Consider the following 20,097-nt stretch of genomic DNA (forward strand, 5'->3'; position numbering starts at 1 on the left):
GGTAGAATGCCCTTAGGTTCTATCCCAGTACTGCAAAAATAAATAAATAAATAAATAAATAAATAAATAATCAAACCAGGTGTGCTAGTGCACACTTGTAATCCTAGTACTCTGAAGCTGGACCACAGGTTTACCGACAGCCTCAGCTACTTAGTGAGGCCCTCTGCAACATAGTGAGACCATTTCAAAATAAAAAATAAAAAAAGAGGGCAGGGGAAATAGCTCATTGACAGAATACCCCTGGATTCAATCCCCCATACCACACACACAAAAGCATAAATGCTAAATGTTAGCCTGGCGTGGTGGCGCACGCTTGTAATCCCAGCATTTGGGAGGCTGAGACAGGAGGATTGCAGTTCATGGACGGCCTCAGCTACTTAGTGAGGCACTCTGCAACTCAGTGACACCCTCTTTCAAAATAAAGAATAAAAAATAGGTCTGGGTTTGGGAGGCTGAGACTGGAGGATTGCGGTTTGCGGACAGCCTCAGCTACTCATAGGCCTTTCGTAACTCAGTGAGATGCTGTTTCAAAAATAAAGACTAGCCGTGGTGGTGCACCCTTGTAATCCCAGTACTTGGGAGGCTGAGACAGGAGGACCACACAGGTTCGAAGCCAGCCTCAGCTAGTGAGGCTCTCAGCAACTTAGTGAGACCCTGTTTCCAAATAAAATATAAAAAATAAGTCTGAGAGTCTAACCTGGAAGGAGAAAGCCCCTGGGTTCCATCCTCGAGAACAACAACAACAACAACAACAACAACAACAACAACAACAACAGACCAGATCTTGGTTCACAGACAACCTCAGCTACTTAGTGAGGCCCTTTACAACTCAGCAAGACCCTGTTTCAAAATAAAGAATAAAAAATAGGGCTGGGGGGTGGGGTGTAGCTAGGAGGTAGAAAATGCCCCTGGATTCCATCACCAGTTCCGCAAAAAAAAAAAAAAAAAAAAAAAAAAGCTAAATGATAAAGATAAAGGTACAAACTCCAGATGGAGAAAATACCATGTGAATTCAAATGTCTTTCAAAGGACAAGCGTCCTTCTGCCTGCACGCTCTCTGGAGGGTTGAGGAAGAGGACCAGTGTGAGGGGCACTGACTTACTGAACTCCCTGGCATAGAAGCAGCATTCAATAAATTCCAGGGTCCCTTGAAAATCACCAGGGTTCCCTGGCTGCTTACAGGCTACCTACCTACACTGTTCTTTAGCCACAGTAGGCCCCTAACCTGCTGTTCTCTGAAAACCTGAGAAGGCATGGTGCTGCTGCGTGCTCCACTGGGGCCCAGAGACACCTCTCCCACAGAGGAAGTTGTCCTCAACTGCCCCTCCATGTCCCAGGAACATGCCTGATCATGGCCCTGAGCCTCCTGGCTAGAAGCCTGGCCTGTCTACCCCTCTCTTATGAGAGACCCTGGGATCTGGTCTGTGTTTGCCCCTCGCTGTGGGAGTGGGTAGAATGAAGGCACTCAAGGAACTCAAAGAGGAGCAGGACTGAGATTGGACCTGTCGCTTCCTATATGCCAGGGGTTTCTGATGAGGGGTGGGGAGGTAGTACAAATGGAGAGGCTGAGCTCACCTGTGCTGGTCTGTGCCTTCTGCAACTTCAGAAACTGCTGTAAGAAGCTACCGTCGTTGGCAAACTTGTTGGAGATACAGGAAGAGTTCTGTGCGTTTGCAAGTCTAGAACCAAGACAGAGGACAGAGAGGCTGAGCCAGGGAGAGGAGGGCCTTCGTGACCCTACACCAATCCTGGCAGGCCCTCTTAGTGGGACCCAAAATCCATTCCCCAAAATGCCTAGGGACACAGAACAGGCTTCAGCACAGTAGGCTGGGGTCAAGTTTCTTTTAGTGAGTGATACTGCACATAACCAAGTAACTGCTGTCCAGTATCAACATTCCAGGTCCACATGGCCGCCACCACGGCAGCCCCTGTGCTCCTCCAGCCACTGCACCTGTCCCACCTGTTGTTAACCGCCTGGCTGCCACTGAACATCTGGCTCCCCAGCTGGGCTTCGGAGTTCTAGGAAGCAGTGCCATGTGTACTCCAGCAAACGCTTCAGTGGGTATTAAACATTTTTAGGGAAACACCAAAAGCTATCTCTCGGTGGAAGAATTACAGGAGAATTTTGTTTTGTCTTTTACAATGTTTTGCATTAAAAAAAAAAAAAACTTTCTGCCGGACGTGGTGGCGCATGCTTGTAATCCCCATGCTTGAGAGGCTGACACAGGAGGATCGCACAGGTTCGAAGCCAACCTCAGCTACTTAGGCTCTCAGCAACTTAGTGAGACCCTGTTTCCAAATAAAATATAAAATAGGTCTGGGAGTATAGCCCAGAGGTAGAAAGCCTCTGGGTTCCACCCCCAGTACCACAAAAACAAACAACAATAACAACAACAAACTTTCTATCACTCTATTTTTGTTCTTTTTTGGCAAGTAGGACCTTGCCACTCAGGAGGCTGAAGCAGAATGGCTTGAGCTCACAACACAGTGAGACCCGATCTTAAAAAAGGGGAGAAGGCCAGATGCGGTGGTGCAGGCCTGTAATCTCAGTACTTGGGAGACTGAGATAGGAGAATTGCAGATTCAAGGCCAGCCTCAGCAACTTGGCAAGGTTTTTAGTAACACAGTGAGAGCCTATTTCAAAATAAAAAGGGCTAGAGATGTAGGTCAAAAGTGGAATGGCTCTGGAGTCAAACCCTAGTACCAAAAATTTAAAAAGGGAGAGGAGCCGGGCATGGTGGCGCACGTTTGTAATCCCAGCATTTGGGAGGCTGAGACCGGAGGATCGTGGTTCGCGGACAGCCTCAGCTACTTAGTGAGGCCCTCTGCAACTTAGTGAGACCCTGTTTCAAAATAAAGTGTAAAAAACAGGGCAGAGTGTAGCTGGGAGGTCAAATGCCCCTTTGTTCCATCCCCAGACCTGCAAAAAATTAAAATAAATAAAAAGGGAGAGGAGAGCTGGGGGTATAGCTCAGTGATGAAGTGCATGTTTAGTGGGCCCAAGGCCCTGAGTTTCATCGCCAGCATCACAAAAAGTACTTTTTTCTTTTCTTTTTTTTTTTGCAGTACTGGGGATGAAACCCAGGTGTATTCTACCTCCAAGCTACACCCCTGGGCCTATTTTTTCCCCTTATTTTATTTATCTATTTACATATTTTGTGGGTCTGGGAGTGGAACCCAGGGGCATTCGACCTCTGAGCTACACCCTCTGCCCTATTTTTTATTCTATAATTTGAAACAGGGCCTAAGTAGCTGAGGCTGTCTGCAAACTGCAATCTTCCAGTCTCAGCCTCCTGAATGCTGGGATTACAAGCATGCGCCACCATGCCCGGCTTTTCCTTCTTTCTTTCTTTCTATTATTATATTATTATTATTATTATTATTATTATTATTATTATTATTATTAGCAGTACTAGGGATGGAACCCAGGGGCATTCTACCTCCAAGCTACACCACCAGCCCTATTTCTTATTCTTTATTTTGAAACTGGGTCTCACTGAGTTGCAGAGGACTAAGTAGCTGAGGCTGTCCGCGAACCGCGATCCTCTGGTCTCAGCCTCCCGAATGCTGGGATGACAAGCGTGCGCCACCACGCCCGGCTTTTTTCTTTATTTTGAAACAGGGTCTCACTGGGTTGCAGAGGGCCTAAGTAACTGAGGCTGTCCGCGAACCCATGATCCTTCTGTCTCAGCCTCCCAAGTACTGGGATTACAAGCGTGCACCACCACACTCAGCTTTTATATTTTATTTTGAAACAGGGTCTCACTAAATTGCTGAGAGCCTTACTAAATTGCTGAAACTGGCTTTGAACCTGCTCCTTCTGTTTCAGCCTCCCGAATACTGGGATAACAAGCATGTGCCAACCATGTTCACCTCTAATGTATGATAACTAATTGAGACCCTGTTTCAAAGTAAAAATAAGGCTGGGGAATGGTGGCACAAGGCCTGTAATGACAGTACTTGGGAGGCTAAGAGACTAGGATCACAGGTTTGAGGCCAGCTTCAACAATTTAATGAGGCTCTCAGCAACCTAGCAAGACCCTGTCTCCAAATAAAAAATAAAATAGGTCTGAGGGTCTAGCTTGGAGGTAGAATGCCTCTGGGTTCAACCTCCAGTACTAAAAAATTAGAAAATTAAAAAATGTGACCTGGTGTGGTGGTATTCCCCTGCAATCCTAGTACTTGGGGGGATGAGACAGGAAGATTTCAGGTGCAAAACTATCATCAGCAATTTAGTGAGGCCTTCAACAATTTATTGAGATTGTTTCCAAATAAAAAATAATATAGACCTGGCCATGGTGGCATACACTTACAATTTAAGGACTTGGAAGGTTCAGCAGACAGGAGGACTGCAGGCTTGCAGTTAGTCTCAGCAACTTAATGAAGCATCTGAAACTTAGTGAGTCCCATTTGCAAAATTAAAAATAAAACATGACTGGAGGTATATCTCAGAGGTAGAATACTCCAGGGTTTAATCCTAATACTACAATCAATCAATATAGGAGTGAGGTAGACTTGCCCTAAGTTCAATCCCCAGCACCCCAAAATAAGTAAGTAAAAATAATGTGGAGGGAGCTGGGTGTGGTGGCGCACACTTGTAATCCCAGCATTCGGGAGGCTGAGACTGGAGGATCGCAGTTTGCAGACAGCCTCAGCTACTTTGTGAGGCCCTTCGCAACTTAGTGAGACCCTGTTTCAAAATAAAGAATAAAAAATTAGGGCAGGGGGTGTAGCTCGGAGGTCAAATGCCTCTGGGTTCCATCCCCAGACCCACAAAATAAATAAATAAATAAGTAAATAAATAAATAAAATAATGTGGAGGAAAGCAGAATACAAAACTGATGTTGTTTCACGAAACACAGCAAAGATGTGAAATACATCCAAGTAGTTATCTTGGGATAACTTGGAGATTTTTATTTCCTCAGCTAACTGCAAGCTTGCAGTTAATCTCAGCAACTTAATGAAGCACCCAATAATTTAGTGTGTCCCCTTTTCAAAATAAAAAAATAAAATAGGACTGGGAGTGTATCTCAGAGGTAGAATGCCCCAGGATTTAATCTTAATACTACAATCAATCAATATAGTAGTGAGGTGGCCCTAAATTTAATCCCCAGCACATAGCTGGGCGTGGTGGTGCACGCTTGTAATCCCAGTGTTTAGGAGGCTGAGACAGGAGGATCGCACAGGTTCGAAGCCAGCCTCAGCCACTTAGTGAGGCTCTCAGCAACTTAGTGAGATCCTGTTTCCAAATAAAGTATAAAATAGGGCTGGAAGTATAGCCTGGAGGTAGAAAGCCCCTGGGTTTCACCCCCAATACCAAAAAAAAAAAAAAAAAAAAAAAAAAACTCCCAACTACCCCAACCCCAAAGATAAGTAAATAAAAATAATGTGGAGGGAAAGCAGAATACAAAATTGATGTTCCTTGAAACATAGCAAAGACATGAAATCTATCCAAGTGGTTGTCTTGGGATAACTTGGAGATTTTTATTTCTTCAGCTACAATTCTAGATTTTGGTGTTCCGAATTTTTTTTTTTGGTGGTACTGGGGCTCCTGGAAGCCATTCTACCTCCAGGCTGCACTCCCACGGGCTACACTCCCAGACCTATTTTTTTACTTTTTATGGGGAAACATGGTCTCTTAAGCCAGCAAGGCTGGCCCCGAACCAGCGCGATCCTCCTGTCTCTGCCTCCCAAGTGCGGGGATTACAAGCGTGCGCCACCACGCCCAGCGTTCCGAATTTTTACAATGGAGAAAATACCTCACTTTGAAAGCTCCCTGTGCTATGTACAGACCTACCTTGATGTTCCCATTCTGCTGCCCAACCTGGGAGCTGTGGGCTCACAGCCTCTAGGAAACGGAAACCCTCTGGGAGGTGACCCTACAGGCTGCTCCTATCTTGGTGCACATCATCCCCTAACCCCAGGGGCAAGGGTCCACAAGCAGCCATTCAATACCCAGTTCCCACACTGCTGATGCCTTGGGGGTGCCCAGCCCTACTCCAGGCCTGAGGCTTATCTGGAATGAGGTCTAGGTCCTCCCTCAACAAACGGCTACAGAATCTTAGGAAAGATGGGAGCATGGACAGAACTTTGTAGAAGTTTAACATATCCCATACTTCAGACCCCAGAGAAAAGAGCCTGCCTCTCTGATTACCAACCGCCAGACTAAAATTCTTAGCTCTTGTCATCTTGATTAAACCACCATCCCCTGTTCAAAATCAGGTAGAGGTGTGTTCGGTGGTTCAGTGTGCAACTGCCTAGCATGTGGAAGGCCCTGGGCTCTATCCCCAGCACTTCACCCCCTTGATAGAATCCGGGTTTTTCTCCTGCGCTACAACCCTGGCCTCTGCATAGCAGCTGGCTGGCAGTAGGCAACTGCCGATGCACAAGTTAGAAGGTCATCCTCAGAGCTCTTCTCTGCTCCCACAATGAGCCTCTGGAGAGCACCTATGCCATTCCTTGGTTCGTCAAGCCATAGGCAAGTCCAGGTACATCTGACTCCTAGCCCAGCAAATCCTCTGATGGTGACTCGCAAAGAACTCCAAGTCCCAGGAAGCACTTACTCTCCATGATGTAGAGGCTGAGGGCTGGCCACCTGATTCTGTTTGGCTTTCTGTTCCATTCTGGCTTCAATTTCCCGTTTCTTCTGAGCTATGAGCTCTTCCTGGTGAAGAATGTTCATGTTCATCTTTCCAGACTTAGCGGGAGCAACCCCAAACCACCGGTTAGCCTTTCCTGAGGAAGAAAACACAAGATCCGAAATCATCTTTGAAGCCAGGTGTGCTGCCGCAAGCTTGTGATCCCAGTGCTCGGAAGGCTGAGACAAAAATATCGTAGGTTTGTAGACAGCCTCAGCTACTTAGTGAGGCCTTCCGCAACTTAGTGAGACTCCGTTTCAAAATAAAAATAGGCCGGGCGTGGTGGCGCAGGCTGCAATCCCAGCGCTTGGGAGGCTGAGATAGGAGGATCATATAGGTTCAAAGCCGGCCTCAGCTACTTAGTGAGGCTCTCAGAAACTTAGTGAGACCCTGTTTCCAAATAAAGTATAAAATAGGTCTGGGAGTGTAGCCCAGAGGTAGAAAAGCCCCTGGGTTCCACCCCCAGTACCACAAAATAAATAAATAAATAAATAAATAAATAAATAAATAAATAAATAAATAAATATAAAATAAAAATAGAGCCGGGCATGGTGGCGCATGCTTGTAATCCCAGCATTCGGGAGGCGGAGACTGGAGGACTGCGGTTCGCAGACAGCCTCAGCTACTTAGCGAGGCCCTTCACAACTCAGTGAGACCCTGTTTCAAAAATAAAAAGACTAGTAGCTAGGAATGGTGGCGCACACTTGGAATTCCACCATTTGGGAGGCAGAGACATGGTTTGCAGACAGCCTCAGCTACTTAGTGAGAGACTCTGTTTCAAAATAAAGAATAAAAAAAATGAGCTGGGAATATAGCTCGGGAGTAGAATGCCCCCGGATTCAATCCCCAGTTCCAAAAAGAAAATCATCTTAGCTCTACAAACAACCCCAGCAGCTATGATGAGCCATACAGCAATGCATGTCCAGAACAACTCATTCATTCATTCATTCAAACAGCAAACACTGTATGTCCAGGGGACATACATTCACCTTGTCCCTTCCCATATTTCTTGTGTGGATGTAGGGGGGTACTGGGGAGTGAACCCAGGGGCATTCTATCCTGACCTACACCTTTAGCCCAATTTTATTTTTTACTTGGAACATAGTCTCACTAAGTAGCTGAGACTTCAAACCTGTGATCCTCCCCTCTCAGCATCCCAAGTGCCAAGATTATAGATGTGGGCCACCATGCCCGGTTTATTTCCATCCCTTTTTATTCTATTTTTATTGTTTTATTAATTTATTTACTTATTTATTGTGATACTGAGGATGGAATACAGGGGAATTGTACCTCTGAGCTACACCCCTAGCCCTATTTTTTATTCTTTATTTTGAAACAGGGTCTTACCAAGTTGCAAAGGGCCTCACTAAGTAGCTGAGGCTGTCCACGAACTGCAATCCTGTCTCAGCCTCTCGAATGCTGGGATCACAAGCATGCGCCACCAACTAGGTCTATTTTTATTTTTGTTATGTTACTGAGGGTTGAACCCAGACACATTCTATGTTTGAGCTACAGCCCCAGCCCAATTTTATTCCTTAGGATCTCACTAGGTTGATGAGTCTCACTACTTGCTGAGGCTGTCCTGCGATCCTCCAATCTCAGCCTCCCAAATACAGGGATTACAGGCGTGCACCACCATGCCCTGCTCTATTTTTTTTTTTTTAAACAGTCTCCCTAAGTTGCCCAAACTCTTCTCCTTTTTTTTTTTTTTTTGCAGGTCTGGGGATGGGACCCAGGGGCATTTGACCTCCGAGCCACACCCCCTGTCCTATTTTTATTCTTTATTTTGAAACAGGGTCTCACTAAGTTGCAGAGAGCCTCACTAAGTAGCTGAGGCTGTCTGCGAACTGCGATCCTCCAGCTTCAGCCTCCCAAATGCTGGGATTACAAGCATGCGCCACTGCGCATGGCTCTGTTCTCCATTTTGTGATCCTTCTGTTTCAGCCTCCAAATACTGAGATTACATGTGTGTGCCACTACGCCAAGTTTCAAGACTCTGTTTCAAAATAAAAAATATAAAAGACATTGGGCGTGGTGGTACACACTTGTAATCTCAGTACTTGGGAGGCTGAGACAGGAGGATTGCGGGTTTGCGGCCAGCCTTAGCTATTTAGTGAGATCCTGCTTCGAAATAAAGAATAAAAATAGAAAGCCAGGTGTGGTGGCACACTCTTGTAATTCCAGTACTTGGGAGGCTGAGGCAGGAGGATCGCAGGTTCACAACCATCCTCAGCAACTTAGTGAGCCCTCCACAATTTAGTGATACCCTGTTTCAAAATAAAGAATAAAAGCCGACACTGGGCATGGTGGCGCATGCTTGTAATCCCAGCATTCAGGAGGCAGAGACCAGAGGATCGCGATTTGTGGACAGCCTCAGCTACTTAGTGAGGTCCTTTGCAACTCAGTGAGACCCTGTCTCAAAATAAAGAATAAAAAAATAGGGCAGGGGATATAGCTTGGAGGTAGAATGCCCTTGGGTTCCATCCCCAGACCGGCTAAAAAAAAATTAAAAAAATAAAAAAGAATAAAAGCCAGGCCTGGTGGTGCACACGCTTGGGAGGCAAAGACAGGAGGATCGTGCAGGTTCGAAGCCAGCAGGGTAGCACCCCTGGGTTTACTCTCCAAGACCAGACCAGCCAGGTGCATCCACTGCCTTTTTTTGTTTGTTTGTTTTTGGGCCGTACTGGGAATGGAACCCAGGGGCATTGTACCTCCAAGGTACAGCCCTAGCCCCATTTTTTTTTTTTTTTAGTCTTTTTATGTTTTTGAAACAGGGTCTCACTGAGTTGAGTTGCAAAGGGCCTCACTAAGTAGCTGAGGCTGCCTGTAAACCACAATTCTCCAGTGATCTCTGCCTATTGAATGCTAGAATTAAAAGCATGTGCCACCATGCCCAGCTCACCCACCAGCTTTTGAATGCACTGTCCTATCCTCTTGGGAAAGATCTGCCCTCCAGGTCTTCAAGCAGAAGACATTCTAAACGTCTTCTGCTTGAAAAGGCCTTCCTTTAGCGGGGTATGGTGGTGCATGCTGTAACCCCATTACTTGGGAGGCTGAGGCAGGAGGCTCAGCAATTTAGTGAAGCCCTCAGCAATTTGTTGGGGGGGGGCACTAGGGATTGAACCCAGAGGCATTCTACCTCAGCCCAATTTTATTTCTTTTTTTAAAACAGGGTCTCACCGAGTTGTGAGGCCCTTGCAAAGTTGTCAAGGGTGGCTTCAAACCTGTGATCCTCCTGTCTCAGCCTCCCAAGAACCAGGATTACAAGCGTGTGCCACCTAGCCGGGCGTGGTGGCACACGCTTGTAATCCCCGTGCTTGGGAGGCTGAGACAGGAGGATTGCACAGGTTCGAAGCCAGCCTCAGCTACTTAGTGAGGCTCTTAGCAACTTAGTGAGACCCTGTTTCCAAATAAAATGGGTCTGGGAGTATAGCCCGGAAGTAGAAAGCCTCTGGGTTATACCCCCAGTACCACCAAAACAAAAACAAAAAACAAAAACAAAAACAAAAACAAGCATGTGCCACCAAGTCTGGCTACTGCTCAGCAATTTAACCAGACCTCGTTTAAAAAAAAAATTATAATAAAAGCCAGGTGCAGTGAAGCATGCCTGTAACACCAGTACGTTGAAGGCTGAGGCACAAAGGATCGCAGGTTCAAACCAGTCTCAGCAACTTAGTGACACCCTGTTTAAAGAATAAAAATTAAAATAAGGCTGGAGATGTAGCTCAGAGGCAGCATGCCCCTGGGTTCCATCACCAATACCAAAAAAAGAAAGAAAGAAAGAAAGAAAATAGAGAGCTAGGTATGGTGGTGCACTAATCCCAGTACTTGGGAGGCTGAGATAGGAAGATTGGTGGCTCAAGGCCAATCTCAGTAACTTAACCAGACTCTAAGCAATCTAATGAGACCCTGTTTCCAAACAAAAAATAAAATATAGCTGGTGGATAAAATGCCCCTGGGTTCAATCCCCAGTACAAAAATAAACAAACAAGTAAATAAAAAAAGGCTGGGATATAGCTCAGAAGTAAAATGCCCCTAAGGTTCAATTCCTAGTACTATAAACTATAAAAATAAAAATGCCTTCCCTGATCAACTAATACTAGCAGACTGAGACCCCCACACCTCGTATCACCATAACTAGCTCTTTGTACATGTTTGCTCCTCAGTGCACTGACAACTCAGTAGAATATAACCTCCAGGAAGGCAGATCCCTACTGGGGTCCCTGCTACATTTTCAGCGTCTAGCACAGTGCCTGACACGCCTGCCCACATAAGCACTTGCTGACTGCATGGATGCATCTTGTTCTGAAGGAGCAGGAAAAGGAAGACTTGTGAGAAAACAGGGCTCAAAAAACCCGAGAAAGTGTAATGGGAGCATCTGAGCAGTTCGAAAAAAGCAGCTCTTGCAGAGAGCAGGACCCAAGCCTGAGGGAGCTGCCTCGGGGAGAGGAGCCCGGGGCAACCCCGGGTGGCCGCTGTTTCTGGAAGCGAGGCTAGGGGTAGCCTATCTAGGGCTGTGACTCCAGAAACGAGAGCAAGCCGACACGGGTGGCAGCCTTTGTGGAGAACGGGGCGCCCTCAGCAAAGCAGGCGGGGCGGCCAGCAACCTGGGTCTGGGGACTCAGGAGGCAAGGGAGGTGCAGAAGCCGCCATTGTGGGCTGCCCAGGGGCTGAGGGGACAGGCTGCAGATCAGAACAGGACCTATGGGAAGGCAAAGCCGCGACGCCCAGCCAGGAGGACCCAAGCGAACGCCGGAGGGGAGGCGGGGGCTGTTACCTGCAACATCCCGGTTGTCCATCTTGAGACTCATCCAATCCCACAATGCTCTGGCACCGCCGTGGGGGGGGCAGTTATAGTGCGCACGGGCCGATGGGAGATGTAGTCCGCGTCCTCCCGCCACGCCCTGCCGCCGCCGGGCGCCTACGCTCTTCCGCTCCAGAACGCAGCCTCAGCCTACCGGCGACGTCTAGATCCGGACCCAGTGACCCGGGGGCGGCGCCCTTTCCTCCCATTTCCCCGAGCCGCGGCCAGCCCCCATGACAAACTACAAGTCCCGCAGCGCCCTGTTGGCGAGCTCTCGCGAGAGCCGCGAGGAGCGCCAGGCCCCGCCCGCGCGCCGGCTTCCGCCTCCCCGAGGAGGCGGCTTGTTGTTGTGTGGGCCAAGATGGCGGCGCAGGCGGCGGCGGCGGCGCAGGCGGCGGCGGCCCAGGCGGCGCAGGCGGAGGCGGCCGAGTCGTGGTACCTGGCGCTGCTCGGTTTCGCCGAGCACTTCCGCACCTCCAGCCCGCCCAAGATCCGCCTGTGCGTGCACTGCCTGCAGGCCGTGTTCCCCTTCAAGCCGCCGCAGCGCATCGAGGCCCGCACGCACCTGCAGCTCGGCTCCGTGCTTTACCACCACACCAAGAACAGCGAGCAGGCGCGCAGCCACCTGGAGAAGGCGGTGAGCGCGGGCGCGGGCGCGGGCTCGCGGCGCTGCTGGGGCTGACGGGGCTCGCGGTGCCGGGGCGGGGACCGGGACAAGCCTCGGCGACAGCAGCCCGCCTCGGCTGGACCCGAGCGCCAGCCCCTTGGGGGTCCCGAGGACGTCGCCCCCGCCCCATTTTTGTCCGTTTCTAGAGGCTCTAGGAACCGCCTCCCCTCACAGGGTACTTGGAAAGTCGCCTTCTCCGTAACGGGGTCCCCGAATCGTCAGGTCTTAGGGCCACCCCGCTCGTCGGGGGCTGCGTCGGGGCATCCCAGGTCGGTCTCTGGGTCCTGCAGCTTCCAGCTGTTCAGAGCTCAGCCCCGGGAGCATGAAGGCTGATGCTTTCCCCCTAAGTGACTTGAGGTCGGGCAGGGTCCAGGTGACAGTTCAGGCATCCCTGGGAAGCCTAAGTCTGGTCTCTCTGGAAACCAGGGAGGGCTCCGCCTGACTCCCGACCCGGAAGTCAGACACTCCAGAGTGTCTGGGAGGTCGTGGGGCTCGATCTGTAGAGACCTGGCCTGGCCTTGGGCATTGGAGGTTCTGTAGGAGGCAAAATAGAGAATCTGGATTCCAGACCGGTTGCTCAGTGAAGGAGTGGGGGTGGATCTCAGCTCCTGCTTTCTCTCTCTCTGCACCAGTTACATCTCTTCCATCACTGCACTGATCCATCCTCTTTTCGGATCCCACCCACCCTCAACTTGTGGCATCTTGGTGCTTCAAAGAATGTGGGAAATTTCTAGCTGTGGAATTGTTTCTTCTCGTAGTAACGTCTTGCTCCTGTCAGACCCAGGCCTTTTTTTTTTTTTTTTTTGTACTAAAGATTAGAACCCAGAGCATCCTACCTCAGAGCTACATCCCCAGCGTATTTTACTTTATTTCGCTTATTTATTTTAGGTAGTACTAGGAATTGAACCCAGAGGCATTCTACCTCTAAAAGTTCTGGGATTGCAGGCGAGCTCCATGGTGCCAAGCTTTTATTTATTTATTTATTTATTTATTTATTTATTTATTTATGTTTGGAGATTGAACCCAGGGTTCCTCTGACTCACATTACCAGCCCTCCCTCCCTCCCTTCCTTCCTTTCTCTCTTTCCTTCTTTCTTTCGGTACTGGGGATTGAACCCAGGGATATTCTACCTCTGAGATATTCTGCAACCCTATTTTATTTTTTGTGTGGGGGGTTGGGTACTGGGAATGGAGCCCAGGGGCTTTCTACCTCCGGGATGTACTCCCAGACCTATTTTATGTTTTATTTGGAAACATGGTCTCACTAAGTTGCTGAGAGCCTCACTAAGTAGCTGAGGCTGGCTTCGAACCTGTGCGATCCTCCTGTCTTGGCCTCTTACGTACTGGGATTACAAGCCTGTGCCACCACAATTGGCTTATTCTTTATTTTGAAACAGGTCTCAATATGTTGCAAAGGCTTCACCAAGTAGCTGAGGCTGACTGCAAACCTGTGATCCTCCTATCTCAGCCTTCCATGTACTGGGGTTATAAGCATGAGTCACCACACCAGGCCACCCAAACTCTTTTTATTTTTTTGTTCTGAAATGATCTCACTAAGTTTCTGAGAGTTTCACTACTTGCTGAGGCTGGCTTTAAATCTGCAGTCATCCCATCTCACCTTTCTCAGTACTGAGATTATAGGCTTGTGCCCTCATGCCTGGTTTAGTTTTTATTTATAAACAAGGTCTCGCTAAGTTGCTGAGACTAGCCTCAAACCTACTATCCTCCTATCTCAGCTTCCAAAATTCTGGGATTACAGGCATGTGCCACCACATCCGACTTATATTTTGATGCAGGGTTTTACTGAGTCGCTGAGGATGGTCTCAGAAACCTATGATTCTCCTGCCTTAGCCTCCCAAATATTGGAATTATATCTGGGTGCATCTGTACTCACTGCCTGCCTCCCTCTTGCTATTTTCTAAGCTCCATTCTGATTAAAGAAAAAAAAATTGCTTGATCCAGGCATGGTGGCACACACCATTAATCCTAGTACTTGGGAGGTTGAGATGGGAAGATTGCAGGTTTGAGGAAAGTCTCAGCAAGGAGTAAGACTCATCAACCTAATGAGACCTTGTCTCAAAATAAAAATAGGGCTGTGGGTGTAGCTCAGAGGAAGAATGCCCCTAGCTTCAACCCCCAGTACCAGAAAAGCAAAACAAAACAGGAAAACTGTTTGAAAAGAATGAACTCAGATTTTTAAACTTATTGGCCTAAGGTAAAGCTCAGCTGTCTCTCAGCTAGTAGCAAGTTGTGTTCAGGATATCAGATCTTTGTTTTGTAGACTACAAAGTTATCATTTTAATCTTCACTTGATCAGCTTCTTTCAGGAATGAAGTGGCATGGGCCCAGAAAGATGAAGTGATTTGTCCAAAGCCACACAAAAAGTTGTTAATAAAACTGGACTCAAGAGCTGGGTGTGGTAATACATGCCTATCTCAGTACTTGGGAGGCTGAGACAGAAGGATCACAGGTTTGAGGACATCCTAAGCAAGTAGTAAGACTCTCTTAAACCCATCAAGACCCTATTTCAAAGTAAATATAAATAGGGCTAGGATGTTGCTAAGAAGTAGTGTGCCCCTGGGTTCCATCCCCAGAACCATAAATGAATGAATGAAGCCGGGCATGGTGGCACACGCTTGCAATCCCAGCATTCAGGAGGCTGAGACAGAGGATCGAGGTTTGCAGCCAGCCTCAGCTACTTAGTCCCCTTGCAACTCAGTGAGACCCGGCTTCAAAATAAAGAATAAAAAATAGGGCCGGGGGTGGAGCTCAGAGGTCAAATACCCCTGGGTTCCATCCCCAGACCTGAAAAATAAATGAATGAATGGATGGATGGATGATGGATGGATGGATGAAAAACTGGACTCAAACCCAGGCTTAATGAGCAACCTGCTCCATGCCATGATAATGTATCATTGTTTAGGTGAAGTTTGTTTTCTTTCTCTCTCTGTTGGTACTGGGGATTGAACCAAGAGACATTCTGCCTCTAAGCTACACCCCCAACCCATTTATTTACTTGTTTACTTACTTATTTATTTATTTGTGGTACTGGGGATGGAACCCAAGGACATTCTACCTCCAAGCCATACCCCCAGCCCTATTTTTTATTCTTTATTTTGAAACAGGGTTTCACTGAGTTGCAAAGGGCCTTACTAAGTAGCTGAGGCTCTCTGCAAACTGTGACCCTCCTGTCTCAGCCTCCCAAATGCTAGAATTACAAGCATGCGCCACCATGCCTGGCTCTATTTTTTATTTTGTAACAGGATCTCGCTAAGTGGTTGAGGGTCTTGCTAAGTTGGTGAGGATCTGTGTTGCTGAGGCTGGCCTCAAACCTGTGATCCTAATGTCTCAGCCTCTTAAGTAATTGAGATTGCAGGCATATGCCATCATGCCCAGCTTGGTGAAATTTGTTTTCCTCATTCATTCAGCAGGTACTTGTGCAGCTTACTCTGGGTGCCAATCTCTATTTGTGGCCCTGGGGATCAGCAGTGAGTAAACGGTCCCTGCCCACGAAAGCTTATGTTTAGAAAAAGGAGTAAATGATACACATTTGTAGTTTAAAAAAAAAAAAAGCTAGGCAGTGATATAGGAATCATGAAAGCTATGGAACAGAGAGAAAGAAGATGGAATCTATGTGGAGCTATTTTTGGCAACAGTAGTGAGTCTATTTGTAGGAATGACATTTGAGCAGGCCTGAGTGGGTAGGGCTGTTAACCCAGGGACCTGCTCAGCTGGATGGCAAGGGGTACCTGAGCTATCAGGACCAGCAGTTGTTTGTTGTTTTTTGTTTTGTGGGTTTGGGGATGGAACCCAGGGACATTCGACCTCCGAGCTACACCCCCTACCCTATTTTTTATTCTTTAATTTGAAAACGGGTCTCACTGAGTTGCAGAGAGGCTCACTAAGTAGCTGAGGCTGTCCGCGAACCGCGATCCTCCCGTCTCAGCCTCCTGAATGCTGGTTTTATCACAAGCGTGCGCCACCGTGCCTGCTTAGCAGTTGTTTTTTAAGAGTCATCCGGGGTGTTGGGACCTAGTGAAGCACCAGGCTTCTCTGGAAGTAAAGGGTTGGAGGCTGGCTGCCCAGCTCCTCGGTACGTGTGCTGGCCTGAAGCTCTCTTCTTTCAATTAGCCACAGATCCTCCTCTACCCCCTATTTCCTGGGGCTGTTCAGCCATTTCTGGCAGTGCTTAGTAGTCACTGGGTGACCATCTTACTTCACCCACTCGGCCCTGTCTAGCAGATGCAGGTGAGCCTGAAATTGCTCTTTTTTAGCCACTTCACTTTTGGACTTATAATTTCAACCTTATTCTTGTGAAGTACCTTCACTCAATTTTATAGACCCCTAAATCTTATGGGGTCTTCCCTGTAGCTACACCATCCCTTCCACAGATCTACCCTGTTCCTTGCACAGATCACCTTCTTTTTTATTGTATTTATTTATTTATTTATTGTGGTACTGGGGGTGGCACCCAGGGGCTTTTCTACCTCCGGGCTATGCTCCCAGACCTATTTTATACTTTATTTGGAAACAGGGTCTCACTAAGTTGCTGAGAGCCTCACTCAGTAGCTGAGGCTGGCTTCGAACCTGTGCGATCCTCCTGTCTCAGCCTCCCAAGCACTGGAATTACAAACCTGCAATCACCACGCCCATCAGATCACCAACTTTCTGCCCAGAGATCTCTTCTCCCAGTTGCATCCCTGCTAGGAATTTGGATTCTATATAGTGATGTTTCCCCTCCTGTTTGCATCTTTCCATTGTTTATGAGCTCCTTTTTTTTTTTTTTTTTTCCTTTCCTCCTGGCACTGAGGATTTAATAATTCAGGGAAATTCTACCTCTGAGCTACACCCCCAGCCCTGTTCTTATTTTTATTTTGAAACATGGTCTCACTAGGAGCCAGGCATAGTGGCGCATGCTTGTAATCCCAATACTTGGGAGGCTGAGACAGGAGGCTCATACAGGTTCAAAGCCAGCCTCAGCAGCTTAGTGAGAATCTCAGCAACTTAGTGTGACTCTGTTTCCAAATAAAGTATAAAATGGGTCTGGGAGGATAGCCCGAAGGTAGAAAAGCCCCTGGGTTCCACCTCCGGTACCATTAAAAAAAAAATGTTCTCACTAGGTTGATGAGAGTCTGACTACTTGGTGAGGCTGACCTTGAACCTGTGATTCTTCAGTCTCAGCCTCCCAAGTAGTCACACCACGCCTGGCTAATTTATGAGCTTCTTTTGTATTACCACATAAGCAAACTTTTTAATTTTTCTCATCGTGGGGATTGAACCCCATGGCCTTGTCCATACTAGGCAAGCACTCTACCACTGTACTGCACACCCTGCCCTTTTTAACTTTATTTTGAGACAGGATCTCTATAAATTGCTCAAGCTGGCCTGGAATTTGTAATCCTCCTACTTTAGCCTCCCTAGTAGCAGGGATGACAGGTATGTGCCACATGACTGATAAACTTAATGTATTTATTTTTGTGGTACTGGAGACTGAACTCAGGGGCATTCTACCTCCAAGCTATATTTTCAGCCATACACACACACACACACACACACTTTTTTTTTTTTTAATTTAGAATGCCCCTGGATTGAACCCAGGGGCATTCTACTTCTGAGATACACCCCCAACCCTATTTTTTATTCTTTATTTTGAAACAGTCTCACTAAGTTGCAGAGGGCCTCACTAAGTAGCTGAGGCTGGCTGCAAACCCATAATCCTCCTATTTCAACCTTCCAAATACTAGCTTTTTTGTTTTTCCAAACTGGATCTTAGTTGGGCATGGTGGTGCACACCTGTAATTACAGTACTTGGGAGGCTAGACAGGAGGATTGCAGGTTCAAGGACAGCCTTGGCAAGTAGTGAGATTCTCATTAACCTAGTGAGACCTTGTTTCAAAAAAAACAATAGAGCTGAGAGTGTAGCATGGAGATATAGTGCCCACGAGTCAAACCCTAGTATAAAAAATAAAGTAAATAGCTGGGCATGGCGCTTGGGAAGCGGAGACAGGAGGATCCGCAGGTTCGAAGCCAACCTCGCTGGCTTAAGAGACTCTGCTTCCAAATAAAAAAACATAAAATAGGCCTGGTAGTATAGCCCGGTGGTAGAAGGGTTTTCAGGAACCACCAAAATAAACATAAATAAATAAATAAATAAATAAATAAATAAATAAATAAATAAATAAATAAATATATGTTCTCGCTAAGTTGTGAGGGCCTTATTTAGTTGCTGAGGCTGGCTGGGAGCCTGTGATCCTTCTGTCTCAGCCGCCCAGATACTGGAATTATAGGTGTGCATCACCACACCTGTCACAAGGTTTTTTGAGGGAGAGACCATGTGTAGATGACTTTTTTTTTTTTTTTTTTTTTGCAAGTCTGGGGATGGAACCCAGAAGCATTTGACCTCTGAGCTACAACCCCTGCCCAATTTTTTATTCTTTATTTTGAAACCAGGTCTCACTGAGTTGCAGAGGGCCTCACTAAGTAGCTGAGGCTGTCCATGAACCGCGATCCTCCGGTCTCAGCCTCCCAAATGCTGGGATTACAAGCGTGCACCACCACACCCGGCTTGTAGATGACTTTTAACATAATATATTGTTATAAGCATGGCATAGTGGTGCACACCTATCCCTGTACTTGGGAGGCTGAGATAGGATCACAGATTCTTAGCCAGCCTCAACAACTTCATGAGACCCTGTTTCAAACTAAAAAATAGGGCTGGAGGTGTAGCTCAAGGTACAATGCCCTGGGTTCAATCTCTGATACCACACACTCAGCCCCACTGTATTGTTAAAATTGTTCAGTTAAAGTGATAGCTTTGTATGTATGCGTATGAAAAAAGCATAGTGTGTCATAGGGTTCAGTGCTGCCCCGGGTTTCTGGAGGTCTTGGGTCTTGGAATATGCTTCCCCATGCCTCCCCACCATGGATAAGGGGAACCTAGAAGGTTATTTACTCAGTCCCCACATGTGAGTTTCTGTCTCCCCAGCTGCATTTGTGAGCTATTTAGAAGGAATATATGATATACTTACTCATCTGCTTCATCAGGTCTACCTACTTGTAAAGAATCATCTGTTGAACATCCCTTCATGGTATTGGAGGGTGTGTCCCCCCTTTAGTCAACAGCCTGTTGAAATCACAGCCATTGTGCTGGGCGTGGCTGAGACATGAGGATCAGGGTTCTCAGACAGCCTCAGCTACTTAGTGAGGCCCTCTGCAACTCAGTGAGACCCTGTTTCCCAATAAAGAATAAAAAATGGGCTGGGGGTGTAGCTCAGAGATAGAATGCCCCTGGGTTTCATCCCCAGTACTGCCAAAATAAAAAATAAAACAGCCATTGGTGTTAGTAGTACCTGGCTCTGTAGGCCCCCAAATCTGCTTGACTTGAAAGCCCTCCTGCGCCTTCACTTTCTCCTCCTCTTCTTATTTTGGAAGTTTTGAGTTATTTTCTTGATGTCTGAACAGGCACTTGAAGCCTTTTTTCTTTGGTTGTGGTTTTGGCAGTCATGTAGATACGCGGTTTGAATTCTTGGCCACTCTAAGACTTCATGGGTAATAGTTGATGATTATAAAAGGTGTCACTTTCCATAGAACTTTTTTGGCTAGGACTCTTGCAAAGCCATTTCTGCAGATTTTGTCAGGCCACATTCCTTCAGAAATATTTCATTTTCCCCTGTTACTTTTTCTTTTTGCTGCTTGCCTATTCTTTAAGAATTTCCAGTCCTCTGTCTTCTGGTCCTGTGACTCCTGTCTTTCTCACCAGTCCTTCATGCAGACAGATCCACTTCCACTTCTGTCATTTGTACATTTGTGCTGAGAAATCAAGAGAAAGTGCTGCATATCAGTTTCCCCTTAACGCTACTACTTTTAGCCGGGCGTGGTGGCACTTATTTGTAATCCCAGCATTTGGGAGGCTAAGACAGGTGGATCGCGGTTCGCTGACAGGACAGCCTCAGCTACTACTTAGTGAAGCCCTCTGCAACTCAGTGAGAC

The 20,097-nt window shown here is 47.2% G+C and overlaps 2 protein-coding genes across 3 annotated transcripts in view; one reads left to right on the top strand and one right to left on the bottom strand.

The window, feature by feature from the left end:
* SUGP1 (SURP and G-patch domain containing 1) overlaps positions 1-11,449 on the bottom strand; it is a gene marked incomplete at both ends in the record, with an annotated part of 31,734 nt that extends 20,285 nt beyond the window's left edge. The window contains 3 exons of the mRNA XM_080715286.1: positions 1,576-1,679; positions 6,564-6,735; positions 11,416-11,449. Of these exons, the coding sequence (XP_080571412.1) occupies positions 1,576-1,679; positions 6,564-6,735; positions 11,416-11,449 (310 nt within the window). The remainder of the gene's footprint in view (positions 1-1,575; positions 1,680-6,563; positions 6,736-11,415) is intronic.
* A 268-nt stretch (positions 11,450-11,717) lies between these two features.
* Positions 11,718-20,097, top strand: part of MAU2 (MAU2 sister chromatid cohesion factor) — a gene marked incomplete at both ends in the record, with an annotated part of 36,294 nt that continues 27,914 nt past the window's right edge. Inside the window, one exon of one of the 2 annotated variants that reach the window (XM_080714966.1) lies at positions 11,718-12,079. In XM_080714966.1, the coding sequence (XP_080571092.1) occupies positions 11,804-12,079 (276 nt within the window). The remainder of the gene's footprint in view (positions 12,080-20,097) is intronic. The other variant, XM_080714965.1, reaches the window with a different exon arrangement.

The sequence above is a fragment of the Muscardinus avellanarius genome (assembly GCF_963383645.1).
Source record: "Muscardinus avellanarius genome assembly, chromosome: 18".
NCBI lineage: Eukaryota > Metazoa > Chordata > Mammalia > Rodentia > Gliridae > Muscardinus > Muscardinus avellanarius.